The 15,553-nt window shown below is 34.0% G+C and overlaps 1 protein-coding gene across 34 annotated transcripts in view; it reads left to right on the top strand.

The window, feature by feature from the left end:
• LOC109447544 (uncharacterized) overlaps positions 1–15,553 on the top strand; it is a 661,414-nt gene that overhangs the window by 258,492 nt on the left and 387,369 nt on the right. For all 34 annotated transcript variants that reach the window (XR_012494217.2, XR_012494213.2, XR_012494211.2 and 31 more), the window contains one exon: positions 10,043–10,094. Coding sequence is in view for 29 of the 34 variants with exons in the window: in XM_088794093.1 (XP_088650219.1) it covers positions 10,043–10,053 (11 nt within the window). In the remaining 5 variants the exon portion in view is untranslated. The remainder of the gene's footprint in view (positions 1–10,042; positions 10,095–15,553) is intronic.

Raw genomic sequence — 15,553 nt, 5'->3', positions numbered from 1 at the left:
TAAAATATTTATCTACTTAGTATGACCTAATTTCAGTGATACCCTGAAACTGGCTAAACCAGCTTGATTGAGTCAATGTAACTATTCCTTCCTAAACTCCATTTTTAAGAGACATTATTTTCTTTTCCTGAAATAGGTTGCTGCAGGAGTATTTTCACCCTAGAAATTAGCAAATACTGCAAATCAGGTCCTTTTTTTCTTTTTCTGAGAACGGGTTGTTAAACATTTACCAGCCCACCATTGCCTAATTTCCTCTCTCAATCCATCTTTGTAAGTTAAGTTATGACCACTAAGAGGTCAATAAGTTCAGAAGTTTTCTATTCATCAACCTGTCTAAAATATAAAACTCTTTAAATCAATTATGAAGATTAGACATAAAAAAGAAGGATGGCCATGGAAAATATTAGGCACTCTAATTTTTCTTTGGAGATTTTGCTTTTATATCAGGAAGTCATATAGCTTATCTTTCAGACTTCTCTAATTTACCTGGATAAACATCCATGTTTATTCCTTTTTTCCTTTTCTATCAAAATATTTATATTATATAATTGTCTAACCATTGCCAAGTGAGTTCCTGAGAATGGGGTTCTAAAATTGCCAGATACCCTTTAAATGTGTCTTTAACTCAGACTCACTTCATTATCATCGAATTTTTATAAAACTGGGATGAGGTATCCTGAAGTTATGTATACTTTTGTTTTGCATATCATTTAATTTCAGGCATTTTATCAGATGTATTAACCCTCTTGTCTTGAGATTATTAGGAAAAAACAAAAATGAAAATTCTATGAAGAAACTGAAATATACATTTTTGATAGTTAAGCCGCTTAATTCCCAATTGATCTTTTGTTGTGGGTAGATTATAGGTGAAATCTCTAATATAAGTAGATTCTGAGTGTAGATATTTGACTAAATAATAGATGACTTATAGTCATGACTAAATTATTTTTTGGCTTTGTTGCTTGAAGAATATTACTTGAAGAAATGAGTTCTATGGTGACATGTTTTAAAGGTCTCTGGGATCTACTTTGTCACAATACGCAGGATTATTTATATTACGGTTTAAATTTACCTTCTCAAACATATACACCCCAAACATTTCAGCTTTGGCCTTCAAATTAGTTAATTAATCTGTGTGTCTATTTTGGGGACAAGTATTGCACTATTTATTGGGAATTCAAACATGATTAATAGCTGAATTTTCAACCACTTTTTAAGAAATGCTTTGTCTGAACCTTTAAAAAATATAAAATAAAACCAATCTCTCACCCACCTGAAAGGGGAAATGAACTTCCTACTTCTCTCCATTTTTTTATCTGAAGCATGAAGTATACATGTGCTTATAATAAGCTATATTTAAGCTCTAGTATTGCCTTGATTTCTAAAAATTATTGTTTATTGTTACTAACGTAAGATCATTAAAAGCAATTTCCTTTAATTAGCATGTCACAACCTTCATATTTCTGTTGAACATCAAATCCATTCTATTTAGCTTGTGTGTGTGTGTGTGTGTGTGTGTGTGTGTGTGTGTGTGTGTGTAAAAATCCCCTGGTGTTAATATGTGTTGAAATAAACCTCTCTTAATACTTTGTTTTTATAGATGGATGCCAACTATTGTGCTTGCCATATTACTTTGTGTTTCCTTTTGTATTCTTTTTCAAAGAGATGATTGAATCATTAATACAAGTACACTAAACAAGCTTTCAGTTAAATTTGCTTTAATTAAGAAGAGGCTCATCCCTTAATTTTTTTTTTTTTAAAGGCCATATTCAGGGACCTAAACAATGTTCCTTTCTAATTGATATCTTTGTAATATATCTTACATAAATCATATTATTCAATAACATTGAGTATAATACTCAAATATTAATAACATTATTCAATGTTATTAAATAAGGGTAACATATCTATATACTGGTTCTTCTCTTGATATATATATCATATATCATGCTCTATCTATTTATCCATGAAGGTAGACAGATTTATATCCAGTTTTATATCCTGTAAACAGTTAAATTTAAGATTATTTCAAATCACCTAAGGATATTGTTAATATTCAGATTCTGATCCAGGTGTCTGGGGTGGAATCTGAGAGTTTGCTTGTCTAAGGAGACCCCAGGGGGTGACAATTCTGATCTTCTGTGGAACATAGGTAGAATGTCAAAGATTTAGAGGGTTCCTAACTGGGAAGTTTAAGTTTTGACTTTGCCCCTGATTCTGATCTTAACCTAGAGACTTAACCTCTTGATCTTGTTCCTTGTGAAATGGATGGAATCATATTTCTCCTGCCTCTTCGCGGAATTGTTCTGTGGTTCAAATGAAATTAATTAGGAAAGTGCTTTATAACAAAGAACAGTGAAATGAGGTAATACAGCCATATTTTCTCTCATTCTTTGAATAGTATATTTTATACTAAAAACCTCATTTCTGTTTGTGTCTGCCCATTTATCTTGAAATGATGGACACGGTTTTAAGATTATATTTCAATAGTTATTTTTCTACACTTGCACACATGTTTTTGTTCATTCATTCATTTATTCATTCAACAGGTATTTATTGTGTACCTATTCTACACCATGCATGTGCCAGCTCCTGAAGATACAATGGGCTCTTTCCACTTAACTTCTACTTTTCTTCATTCTCTCAAATAATTTCATTTATTGATTTTGCTCTATGCCCTATATTGCTCATATATTTCCTTCTCCTTTTAATAGACTGTTGAATCATTAATCTGAGGGTTACATATTTTTCTCTTTGAATCAATTTTATCCAACTTCACAAAAGTTTATTGACTTCCCACTACATAGCAGATTCTCTGCAAAAAGCACATAAAATTGGAGAAGTTACAGAAGGGGCAGTCCTTTTATCAAATCATTTGTATTCTATTTGGGGGGTGGACTATTTAACAACTTCTCAAATAACTAGTACAAAGTAGAATGCCTGGTGTCATCAAACTTGAAGAATATCGTGATATCACAGCGGATTTGAGGGGTTTGCCAAAGATTCCTTAAAGATCGGTAAATTGCAACAGAAAGAGTTGAGAAGAAGAGGGTAGATGTCATAGGCGGAACAAATCCTACCTTCTGCTTTCTTTGCTTTTGTTCATGCTCAGTGGTTTGGAAAAATGATATGGGATAGGCAAAAGGTCTTAAAACTTCTTTTTAAAGGCATATATGAGATAAAGCTGGATATTCTCATTGGAGTCACACTGTGATGGCATTGAATGCCAGCTACAGGAGTCTGGGCTTTGTTTGGGGGTCATGAAGAAATCTTTGAACGTTAATGTTACTGTTGGTCTTCCTGTCATGCGTTCAAATTTAACCTTTAATTCAAGTCTGTGGAATTTAAATGTGAACCAAGTGAGCAGATTGGCAACCTCCAGGTACTCTGGCCAGTTTTTTATCAACGCAGCATAGCATAACGGCATAATGGGCATGGGATAATGGACTGGGTGAGGACGGCTAGGTATGTCTCTCTCACTAACTGGCTAGTCTGCTGGATCTTAGAGAAGGCATTCTCCTCTGTAAGTCTCAGGCTCTTTTACTTAATGATGGAAGTAAACTCTGACAATTTTCAAAGGTAATTATCGGAGATAAATACGGTAAAGAAATTTGAAAATGTAAACTTTGAAAGTATAAAGGTCTGTACAACTATAAGGATTTCCCCTTGAATTTTTCTATTCCTCCCTATTCCTCTTCAGGGTGGGTCTTTACAGGTGGTGATTCTTTCTGCCTCCTTTTCCTTCTCCTTTAAATAAAATATCATCTTTTCACTCTCATTTTAGGACTTAGTGGGCACTTTTTGAGAACACATGTAGCAATTGGTTTGTTTTACCTATTCTCTTTTAAAACTCTAAAATCATCCACAAAGCCGTTCCTTCCTTTTATCCCATAATGAATTTTTATTCATGTGCACACTGTGCTAATTACATTGTCATTCTGACCTTAGCTTAAATATCACCTCTTGTGATATCTACCACCCACCGGCCACTGCACCCCCAGGGATCACTTACCATCCTCCTTTATTTGCTTTATGGCACTTTTCATTACCTGAAATTACATTCTTTGTTTATTTGCTTGTATGTTGCTTTAGTCAATAAGATTTTATTAGTTCATTATGTGACAGACTGTGTCATAGGAACTGGGGATAGGAACATAGGAACTGAACCAATGTGTGTGCCCTTAAGGAGACAGACAATAATAAATATTGATAATAATAATATCTATCTCTCTGTATAAATGTCAGGGGGTAAAAAGTGCTATAAAGGAAAATAAAGCAAGCTGCAGGATTAGAGAGGGAAGGCTGTTATGCCGTTTTATATCAGATGTTCTGGGCGGGGCCCCCTGATTGTGTGTGTGTATGTGTGACATGCTGTTGAGTCAGCTCTGACTCCTGGTCATCCTAGGAATGAGTGATGGCTGCAATGTCCTGACCTCAACAGTCCTGCTCAGCTCCTGTGGACTCACACCTACGGCTTCTTTTATGGAGTCGATCCATCTCATATTTGGTCTTCCTCTTTTCCTGCTGTCTCCTGGTTTTCTCAGCGTTGCTGTCTTTCCTAAGCATCCTGTTTTCTCATATTGTGCCCCAAGTAGGACCGCTTCAGTGTTGTCAGTTTGCCTCCAGTGATGTTTCACGCTTAATTTGCTCTAGGACCCACTTGTTTGTCTTTCTGGCAGTCCAGGATATCCATTGAGCTTTCCTCCAGCACCATATTTCAAATGAGTTGTGGGTTTTTTTTGTTGTTTTTCTTCCTATCAGCCTTCCTTACTGTCCAAATTTCTCATCCATACATACTAATTGGGAATGCAGTGGTAGGGATGATCTGAGCCTTGGTCTCTAATGACACAAATTCTTTGTCCTTGGTGATCTTTCCTAATTCTTCTATTGCTGCCCTTCTGAGTCCCAGCTTTCTCTTGATGTCTTGACTGATTAGGTGCTGTTTGTTTAAATACCAGAAGGCAGTAAAAGAGTGACATACCTAGGGAAAAAGTGTTCCAAGCAGAGACAACTGAAAGTGCAATGGCCGTCGTTGGTATGTTCAAGATCAAGCTTGGAGCCATGGGTGGCTGGAGGACAGTGAGCCAGGCAAGAGTTATAGGGGAGGAGACTGCAGAGCAGAGGACAGCCCTGGGCCCTATCATGCGGGCTTTGGAATCTATTAAAATCTGACATTTTACCCGGAGTGAAATGGCGAATCTCTGAAAGGCTTTGGGCTGATGAAGGACGTCATCAGATTCAAGTCATTCTGGCAGCCTGTGAGGAAGAGGATATCAGCTGGGAAGGCTGAAAGAAGGGGGCACCCATGGTACGCTGGGACTCGCTCCTACTGGCTCCCAGGACCCCACTATGCACATCTCTTCCCAAACATGTGGTCATGTTGCCTGAGATTAGCCATCATGGGAATGTTTACACCATGGAAATCTACAAAAGCTGTGCATTAGGGATTCTTTTTTTTTTTTTTAATTAAAGTTTATTGGGGTGACAATAGTTAGTCAAGTTACATAGTTTTCAAGTATATAATTCTGTAATACATCATCTAAATTTCTTTTCTTTGTTGATTTCTCTCTCTTGTTCTTGCTCCTGCTGTCACTCTCTTTTTGTATTTCTCTCTCCTTCCTTCCCTCTTTCCTCTCCCTTTTCATACTTCTTCCATCTTCCTTCCTTTCTTTGTGTTCTTTTCTTATATGACTATAATATTTATTTATTCTTTATAAATACAGTTGTTGATAGACATTTACTAGCACATCTCTGAAGAGAACAGGAGGTTATTACAACAGTCCATGTGAGAGGTGATGGTGGCTTAGATTAGACTAGAGTGGTAGTGAAGGAAGCGATAGGAAGTGGTCAGATTCTGGAAGGCATCTTCAAAGGCAGCACTGGCAGGCTTTGCTGAATGACTGAGAAAATGCAAAACGATGCAACAAGGATGGCTTTAAGGTTTTTACCTGAGTAATTGAAAGAATAGTTGTCATTGATTGAGATGGAAATGGCTTCAGCAGGAACAGTTTTGGAGGTAAGTGTTAAGAATCTGGTTTTTGAGATATAAAGATTGAGATGCCTGTTAGGTCTATCCAAATGGAGCTATGTATGTAGACAGTTGGATATTTGAGTCTGAAACTCAGGAAAGAAGTCTGGATTAGAGATATCAATTTGGGAATCATCTATATAGAGAACAATATGCCCCTGTTCTTCGTAATTTAAGTGAGGACTAATAAGATACCCGTTTTTCAAAGTTTTTATGCAGAGAAGAGAAGCAGTGTCAATGCATAGCTATTGCATCTTGTCGAGGCTGCTGAGTCAGTGTTCTCTTGATACATTTTTATAATAAAATTTCAGCCACTAACTAAAATTTGCCATGAATTGACTGAAGGACCACTTGCTCTTCCACCAATTAAATGTCATACTTATGCTTCTTGCTTCTTGGAACCAATCAGCTACAGCCATTACTTCTCAAAGTCTTGTTCCAAGACCTAGTATTGCCTGCATCAAAATTAAATAGGTGTACTTTAAAATGTAGAATCTTGCACTCAAATGCTAGACCTATTCAATTATATTAGTCCAGGGACCCAGGAATCTGCATTGTAACAAATACTCATTATTAGTATGCACATTAAGATTTGGTCACTTCTATTATAGTGTGTAAATAGAAAATATAGTCTCTTTTTAAATCTTTTTTTAGACTCTCTCATTGCAAAATAAAATTAATGATTTTTATATCATTTAACTGACCTACTCATATTTCAGGTTGCTTAGATTAAAATAGAATTTATTTCAATCATAAAGATTTGGATCTTTAGTTAAGTAACTCAATAGCAAAACAAAAGCAAACTTAATTATCCCTTTTTCCTTGCAAAAAATTAATTGTACAATAGACTGCAACTTTAGGATATACTGTTCAAACAGAAAAACTCAATTTCAATTGTAGATATTGAATAGCTGTGGTAATTTTAAAAGTTTGCTGAATATTTCTGATTCTCCCCTGTTCTGGGCACATGATAGAATTATATTGCATTTCCTAGTTCCCTTGTGACTTAAGTGGGGCCAGAAAAGTAGTTGAGGCCAATAAATATTGTACCTGAGGCCACAACATTTGATTGCTAGTGTTCTTTCAACTTTCTCCTATTTTTCCCCACACTTGAGATGGAGGCTTCCTTGTTATCCTGCTTACCTGAGTTACTATGATTAGCAAAGCTCCTCTGCCAACCTTATTGGGCATTTAGTGAGAGTGAGAAATATACCTTTGTAATTTTAAGCCAGTCAGATGGAGTTGTTACTGCAGCACCATCTACTTTCTCTAGCAAAAATGTGTTACTTGAACCTGAGTTATCTCCCATTCAACAGGCGGATGTTGTGAACTGACTGGAGCTAATGTGTACTTTCAGCAATCATCAGAGATTTGTGTCAACATTTTAATTTTTGACAAGAAGTAATAGGTAGGGACTACGTCTCTTCTCTTACAACTTTGCTACCAGATAGTTTTTAAGGGACAAATAAAAAAAACATAAACAATCTCCCAAATAATTTACAAACCAATTTCTGTAAACATCCAAACTATTACTAATAATCAGTCACAAAATCCATCAAACAGCCCATTTGAATAATTTGGGGGTAGCCTCAATTTTGTGTCCTTTGTGGGATGCCATCCAGGACCTTGTAGGGAAGGTTCACTGCTGAGCAACGGCATCACTATTCTGCTGGCAGCAGCAAGGAGCCACCTTCTACATTAAGGGGTGGGTAACAAATTAAATCGAATTCTAGATCTAGGGTATCAAAGATGTTAGCCTTCTTGACCTTATACTGGGATTTTTATACTTTGTTCACACAATAGGGAGATGATTGCTCTGCATTTCTAGCCAATCACGTCTCGATCACCACTTCCCTCCCTAGTGAAAAATTGGTACACTTCTTTGTAAATTACCAAGCCCCCACATATAGTTTCACAGAGCAATATTTGGAAATTTGAAGCATTTGTCACAGTTGCCCCTGGAGTGCAAACTATCAATTAGGAAACTTCAAATCCTAACCAACCTAGAGAGTGGATCCCTGACTGGAGGCCTCCAAATGTTGATTAATTTTTTCTAGATTGTAAGTCAAGGTAATCTGATGTATTATACTTCATACTATACCTACTGGAGTATTTTAAAGTAAGTTACAGGCACTAACAGAATTAATTATGGATTTTTATTTTTTTCTCCTTATGTTCTACTAGGAGTACAAAAAACGTAAAAGTGACCAGAAGCTTACATAACTTGACTTAACAAATACAGATGTATTATTACTTGATTTTTATTAATTCACTTTAGAATTTGTTCTCAATATTTCTCTAGTTCACTTTAGTATTAAAAGATCAAGAATTATTTACAGTTATTTATACAAAAATATACCAGAGGTACCAAAAAAATGCATACAAGTGGACACTTTGGTCACTGTTGCTCAAGTAGTAGTTTGTCTAATCAGATGTGTCTGGACGCTGATGGTAAGTAACCACTTTGAGCACCTCTTATAATTGCAGAAGTCAAACGTGACTTGTATTCGTCTTTTGTTATTGGTATATAGCAAGTCTTGCAATTTTAATAGCTTTTTTCCTTTCTTAAAATGTGTATGCATTTTTTTGGTACCCACTCTGTATAATTGTACTGTTCATATATAGTGTAGAGTTTGTTAAACAAACAAAATAGACTATATAGGGTTAAAATGAAAAACTTGAAACATTGGCTTATAAGTTTAGATTCTGCTGTCCTCTTTCTGCATATTCATGGTCTGGAAAGGAGACCAGCCTTTCTTAATGTTTTACTTTCCAAATATTTTGCCAACTATGAATGAACTAGGTCAACAGAGGAAAACATTCTTTCTACAGCCTTCATGAATATTCTACTGTTTGAAAAACTGGACTAGCCCATTAATCATCTTGTTAATATTTGTAGATTCTCACAGAGTTGGAATATAACTTGTAAAACCTCATCAGTAAGCATACGTTTTCCAAAATCTTCACCTCATTTCAAATTCTTTTAGTTATTTTCATGGATAAATAATTTCTTGATGCCTCTGGCAGCAAATCAGATTGGTAAGGAAATTAATTGTAAATGCAGCATATAAAATGACATTTTAAAACATTTCTAAAAAAATAGGAATAGCGTTTTAAGTATTAAAAATTTAGACATTAGACATTTTATAGTATATTTCTATATTAACGTTTTTAAATAAAACTGTATTTAAAAAGAAGGATTCCACTAATAATAACCCCTATGATTTAAAAAAAAAAAATGTTTTTTTTTAACAAAATAAAATTAGAGATATTAAATAAATTATGGTGTTTTGTATGTTCACCCATATGGCAATCCTCTAAAATATTTATGGTATTTTGTAAACAACAACAACTATAACAATAAAAATAGCAAGAGAACATTTTAACTTGAAATTAGATTTATGTAAACTTAATTTTGACTGGGCCTTTTCTAATACTTTTATTAATTTTGACTCCTGTGAATGTTTATTTTTGAAAGTTGTATATTTCCAAATTAGAAAGAATCCTTACAATGCCTTGGATTGATTATTCCTAGCAACATACTTTATTGATGTTATATACCTTATAACTGTGTACTGGTTTTTAGGAAATCCAAGAGGCTGACTATTTTTATTGTAGGGAAGGTGTTTCCAATGGACAGAATGTAAACTGAAGTATTCAAATTTTTTAGACATGCCATTTTAATAAGGATATTTTGGTTTTAAGATTTTTAGAATAAATGTAAAATAAACATTATATGTTAGTTCATAGGATTTTTAAAATTTCAGCTCTGTTGCGGTATGAATGACATATAAAATTGTAAGCTATTTAAAGTGTATATCGTGGTGATATGATCTGTGTATGCATTTTGAAAGGATTCTCCCATCTATTTAATTAGCACATCCATCACCTCATGTATTTATTGTGTTTGTGTGTGTGTGTGTGGGGGGATGAACGTTAAAAGTTCTTCTCTCAGCAGAGTTCATGGAAATTTTAAATGATGACCATACCTTGATATATTTCTTTTCCTTTCAGGTTACTATTGATCATTAAAATGGCATTGTGAAGGGATGATGAAGAAATAACAGTAAGTCTTAATTATTTGAAAGCTATTTTAATATTGTACTATAACATATTATACCATATTTGGTGATTTTTTCTTCTAATTTTGTATAGTAATATAGGGCATAGAATGTGAGCAGAACTCTTAGCCCTCAAAGTACATTTTTAAGTGAAGCCAAAATGTTTTTAACTAAACTCTTCTAGTCAATTTTTGGATTTGGCAAGTTGCAGTACAGTCCTATTTTTGAGAAAAGTCAACAAAACTATTTCCCTTCTAATTCAATGTCCTCTTTTCCCTGAAACAGTTTTTCCTTTTAGTGCAAATGCTTATGAACTCAGTGTTCCTACAGTAACAATAATTCTGTTTATTTGCTATGATGAACATAATTAATGTTTATGCTGGATTTAAATTTTTGCCAGTAAGATCTACTTATTAAATCAGTATGATAAGAACCCTTTCTTTCCTTATTCAGTTAGATGACCCCTGTTAGTAATCTACTTACATCTACTATTTATATATTACTATTGCTGTTTCAAACTATGAATCTTTAATATGTTTCATATTTATAATCTACTTTGATCAGCTATGTGCTTTCTTCTGAAATAGACATACGTTATTTGCAACGGACTGAAGGAAATACTTTGCCTTTTCTTATAATTCATTAGAATAATTTAAAATATCTGTTCTGCCTAAATTATTAACCAATACATTAACAAAGTGCTATTTTAATGCTACGGATTTACTTCCTCTCCTGACACTAAGATATTCATTTTTGTTGATAACATTTCTTACCCAAAGACAGCTGACACAAAAATATACTTAGGAAAGATAGGCTCAGAAATAAAACACAGGAAAACAATGTTAAATTAAACACAACTGGTGAATTTAAAGATCTACATATGTATATGTATGTGTGCACACACAACTACGCACACAGAGATTACACGGATATATAATAACATATCATTATATATTTTAAAGATATGTAATTATATATTATATGGGTATATAATAATATATAATACATTCAAACAAATTACATAAATATATGTAAGTAAATTATGTAAGTATATATTAATATTTAAAAATACATAATTATATAGATATATATAATTGTAAAAATAATATGTTTTAAAACTCAAAACAGACTTATATAAAGAGAAAGTTACGAACCCGTTCCCCCTCTTGGTCTCTGTGCCCTCCCCATGTGGCCAACGTCAAAGTGTGGTATGGGCCTCTGTACTTCCCTCACGTGCGCTTCTCCAACCTCAGAAAGCACAACCTCAGATGCACGTTTTTATGTCTCTTTTGTCAGAAAGGGATATTTTTGCTGTTGACATTTATTTTCATAAACTACCAAGAGCATTGCTCTTCATCTTGTTTTTTTATAGTTATCCCTTCAGGTTCATATATATTATACACACTAACTTTTAGTAAAAGAAAATAAAAATCTGGCTGTTCAGTTTCCTCCTTCAATCATAGTTTTAATTTAGAAGGCACGATATTGCCATGAATGGCAAATCTCAGTGATGTAGTGATAATCTAACTCCAAAAGCAGATAAAGCAGATAGCCAGATGAAAATGACTTAGAAACCTATATTAGAGCAAGGTATCAAGTTTTAAACAATAAGTTTTTATAGTGATCTACGTGCGATCTAGTCTTATCCATCTCCGACAATATCTGATCCTCAAAGCTGAATACATGCTGATTTGTAAGGATGTGTAATTGTTTGCATGTTTCAGATAACACATTTGATGAAACAAAATCACATTGCAAAACCATGTGTTTCAGTAGAAAGAAATGAGTTAGGGGATAGATTGGCTATTTTTGCTAACCTTCCATTGGTGGTTTAAAATATTCAGGATTCTCTTTAGATTAAGGTAAGTCATAATGAAGAGAACACAAATTAATTAAGCCATAGACTTACTTATACAGTTAAATATAATTCAAGAAAATAAACATATAAAAATCATATTTGAAAATAAATAAAATTACTTAATAACAAAATTATTAGTCATTTTGTTTAGAATGACAGGTCATCAGAAATATATATATATATATATATATATATATATATATATATATACACACACACATATATATATAAAATATAAAACACTACATTTATAATATATTCATCATTATTTTATATATTACATGTATACGGACAATATTGACTATATTAATGTTTCATGTATTATATATTTATATATAGTACTTACCCCTTATCTGAGATTTCACTTTAGTCCATTTTCAGTTACCTGTGGCTAACCTTGGTCCAAAAATATTAAATGGAAAATTCCAGAAATAAACAAGTCATAAGTGTTAAATTGCGCACAGTTCTGAGTAGCATGATGATACCGTTAGCTGTCCCAGTCCGTCCGTCAGGGATGTGAATCATCTCTTTGTCCAGTCTCTCCACATTGTATATGGTAGCTGACCATTAGTCACTTAAGAACTGCTTTGGTTATCAAATTGACTGCCTTGGCATTACGGTGCTTGTGTTCAAGTAATCTTTATTTTACTTAATAATGGGCCCAAAGAGCAAGAGGACTGGTGCTGGCAATTTAAACATGACAAAGAGAATTGTAAAGTGCTTTATTTAAGTGAAAAGGTAAAAGTTCTGGACTTAATAAGGAAATTTTAAAAATCGTATGCTGAGGTTGCTAAGATGCACAATAAGAATGGATCTTCTATCCATGAATTTTCCATGAAGAAGGGAAAAAAATCATGTTAATTATGCTATCACAACTGAATCTGCAAAAGTTATAACCACAGTGTGTGATAAGTGCTTAGCTAATATAGAAAAGGCATTAAACTTGTGCATGGAAGATGTGAACAGAAAACGTGTTCCGTTTGACAGCAGCCTGTTGCACCAGAAAGCATTGTGCCTATACAAAGTCTTCAGCAAGGAATCGCCTGAAATGTGTGACACCAGGCCACTAGGTTTGGACTGAAAATATAAAATTACTGGAGAGGCTGTGTCTGCCGATGAAGAAGTAGCTGCCACATTTCTGGCTGAATTGAAGAAGTTGACTAGGGTTTAGTACCGTCAGTGGTTTCAAGCATTCACGGGGCGGGGGGGTGGGGGGGTGGGGGGGGTGGGGGGGGTGTCTTGGAATGTATCCCCCATGGAAAAGAGGGGACTACTGTATGCTATACCGATACATTATACCTACCTACTGATAGATGCATCTGACTTTTACCACCTTATATTTGCATAGAAAAAATATTTTTATTTTTACAAGATGTAAATCATAACACAACAGCATGACAAAGCTAGCTTGTGCTTTTAAGAAGCTTTTCAAAATAGCAAGTTTTTAAAAATCCCTGTGTAAGGGTGTATTTTGTGTGTGTGTGTGTGTGTGTGTGTGTTCAGCATTGAGCCTAGATTTGGAGTTAACAGTGTAGATCAGGCAGTTTTAGCACAGCCAAAGTGTGAAGAGAAAATTGACAAGATGTTCCAATTCAATCTATCAATATTAATTGAGCACTTACTATGCACTAGGTTAAAGTAGTGAACATAAGCATGGCTCTTAGATTCTTGTGGTACTGATGAGGGGCATGGGGGACAGACGTTAAGCAAACAACCAAACTAATAAAAAATATTACACAGTTTTTGATAGTGTCAAATGTGAAGAAAAATAAAGATGTGTGGGAGGCGAGGGGGAGGGTATCTTCTATTTTGGTTAGGGAAGGCTTTTCTGAGTTGGTGGCATCTGAAGAGAGACCTGAAAAAGTGAAGAGGTATGCTTACCATGCAGTTAGCAGGCAAAGAGCATCCCAGACAGGAAAGAGCCAGAGTCAAGTTCCCAAGGAGAAAGCACTGTTTCTGAAGTGCACTCCCTCCAAAGAGAGAGCTCAAATTTGAGCACTACCAAAGCAGCCAATATGGTGGCTCAAGGCCATGTAAGTTCTTGCAGGCCATGTTTAAAGTATTATATATTTTTTTTCCTAAGTCAAATGTGAGGCATCCATTGGATGCTTTTGATTAAGAGATGTGAATTGATGTACATTTTTAAGAGTGTGCTTTGCTATGTGAAGAATGGCCTGAGAGAAAGTGAAAAGTCAGTTAAGTGTTTATTATAGCACTTTGCAAGAGTGGATTTGTATCCACTAGTTGCTTTTAAACAGAAGACTGTAATGTTTGATTTATGATTTATTTTATTGTCACAACAAAATAGAATAATATGTAAAAAATCTTTCAAACAATGATGGTATGCAGAAAGTTCTATGTAAATACTATTACTTTCATCCTCTTAGTCGTCAACCTCATCTTTAGTGTCATCAAAAGGCATGATAGGTACCCTTCAGAAAAATGATAGTCCCCTCATATGTTTTTACAAATATGACCATCTACTCCTTGCTAAAATTAAACTTGAAGGATTTGGGGATGTGCTATACTACAGAGAATTATTTAACAATAACATACATAACATCCAATGCTTTGCTCATTCTAAAGTTATGTTATAATTTAAAAAACCTAATTTTTAAAAACAGCTAACATAAACCTACTTGCATTATTTCTACTTACATTTTAAAAATTAAGTCCCAATCAGGCTTTCCCCCCTCATTTATATGAAAATTTGGTCCCCAAACACAAATACATACATTTGTTTTAAGTTGACTTTCCTGAGCACCGTTAATCCTTAGATTTGACTGTTTTCTGTGTACTACTGTTTTGTATATTTTTTTCAATACTCAGCCTAAATTGACATAGATGGTATACACATATGCACAACCATGCATAACATTACCTGTACTTTTTGAAAACCATGGCTTTGCACATAGAGAGGAGCATATTATTGAAAACATATCTTTTGTCCCTTCTTCAACTTATTGCTTCTTTAGTTTCCTGAGGACTGCTTTTCAACGTAGGGTTTGCATGGTACACAAATCACTTTTGCACATATTTTTGTAATGTGTTTTGTTTTGTTGGACGGGCTGTTTTTGTTATTTTGTAGGCTGGCAGAATGATGAATAGTGCTAATTTTAACTTGAGTTTCAAACACTGATTCACATTTTAAAATATATACCTTTGAAATAGTAACACAACAAACAAAAACAGATCATTACGCTGAATAGAGAAATACTAGTACAGATAAAATGTTCCAGCTTTCTGATCCAGGTTTGGCAACCCAATATACATACTTTAGCAACTCAGGTATATTCACCTACCTGGTGTGTAAATAGACTGGATAATTTTAATATATTCCACATTTTATACACTAAATTAGAAGGAAAAAAGTGTAACATACATTTAAAATTACAAATGATTGTTAGTAATACTCTGTAATATATAATGACTCCATACTTATTTGGCTTTTAGTAAACATTTCCAGTTTAATGAAAAATGAATTCTCATATCTAAGGGAAAATCCAAAATAGTCTAACACTGAAATTTAATTAGCTTTCAGCTAAATTAAAAATGATTAATATGTATCATCATTTCATACATATATTAGACGTATAATGTATACAT

Source organism: Rhinolophus sinicus, chromosome 17, assembly GCF_057876585.1.
Source record: "Rhinolophus sinicus isolate RSI-liver-muscle chromosome 17, RSI-T2T, whole genome shotgun sequence".
Lineage (NCBI taxonomy): Eukaryota > Metazoa > Chordata > Mammalia > Chiroptera > Rhinolophidae > Rhinolophus > Rhinolophus sinicus.
Note: the sequence above shows the minus strand (reverse complement) of the source record. Positions and strands in the feature narration are given on the sequence as shown.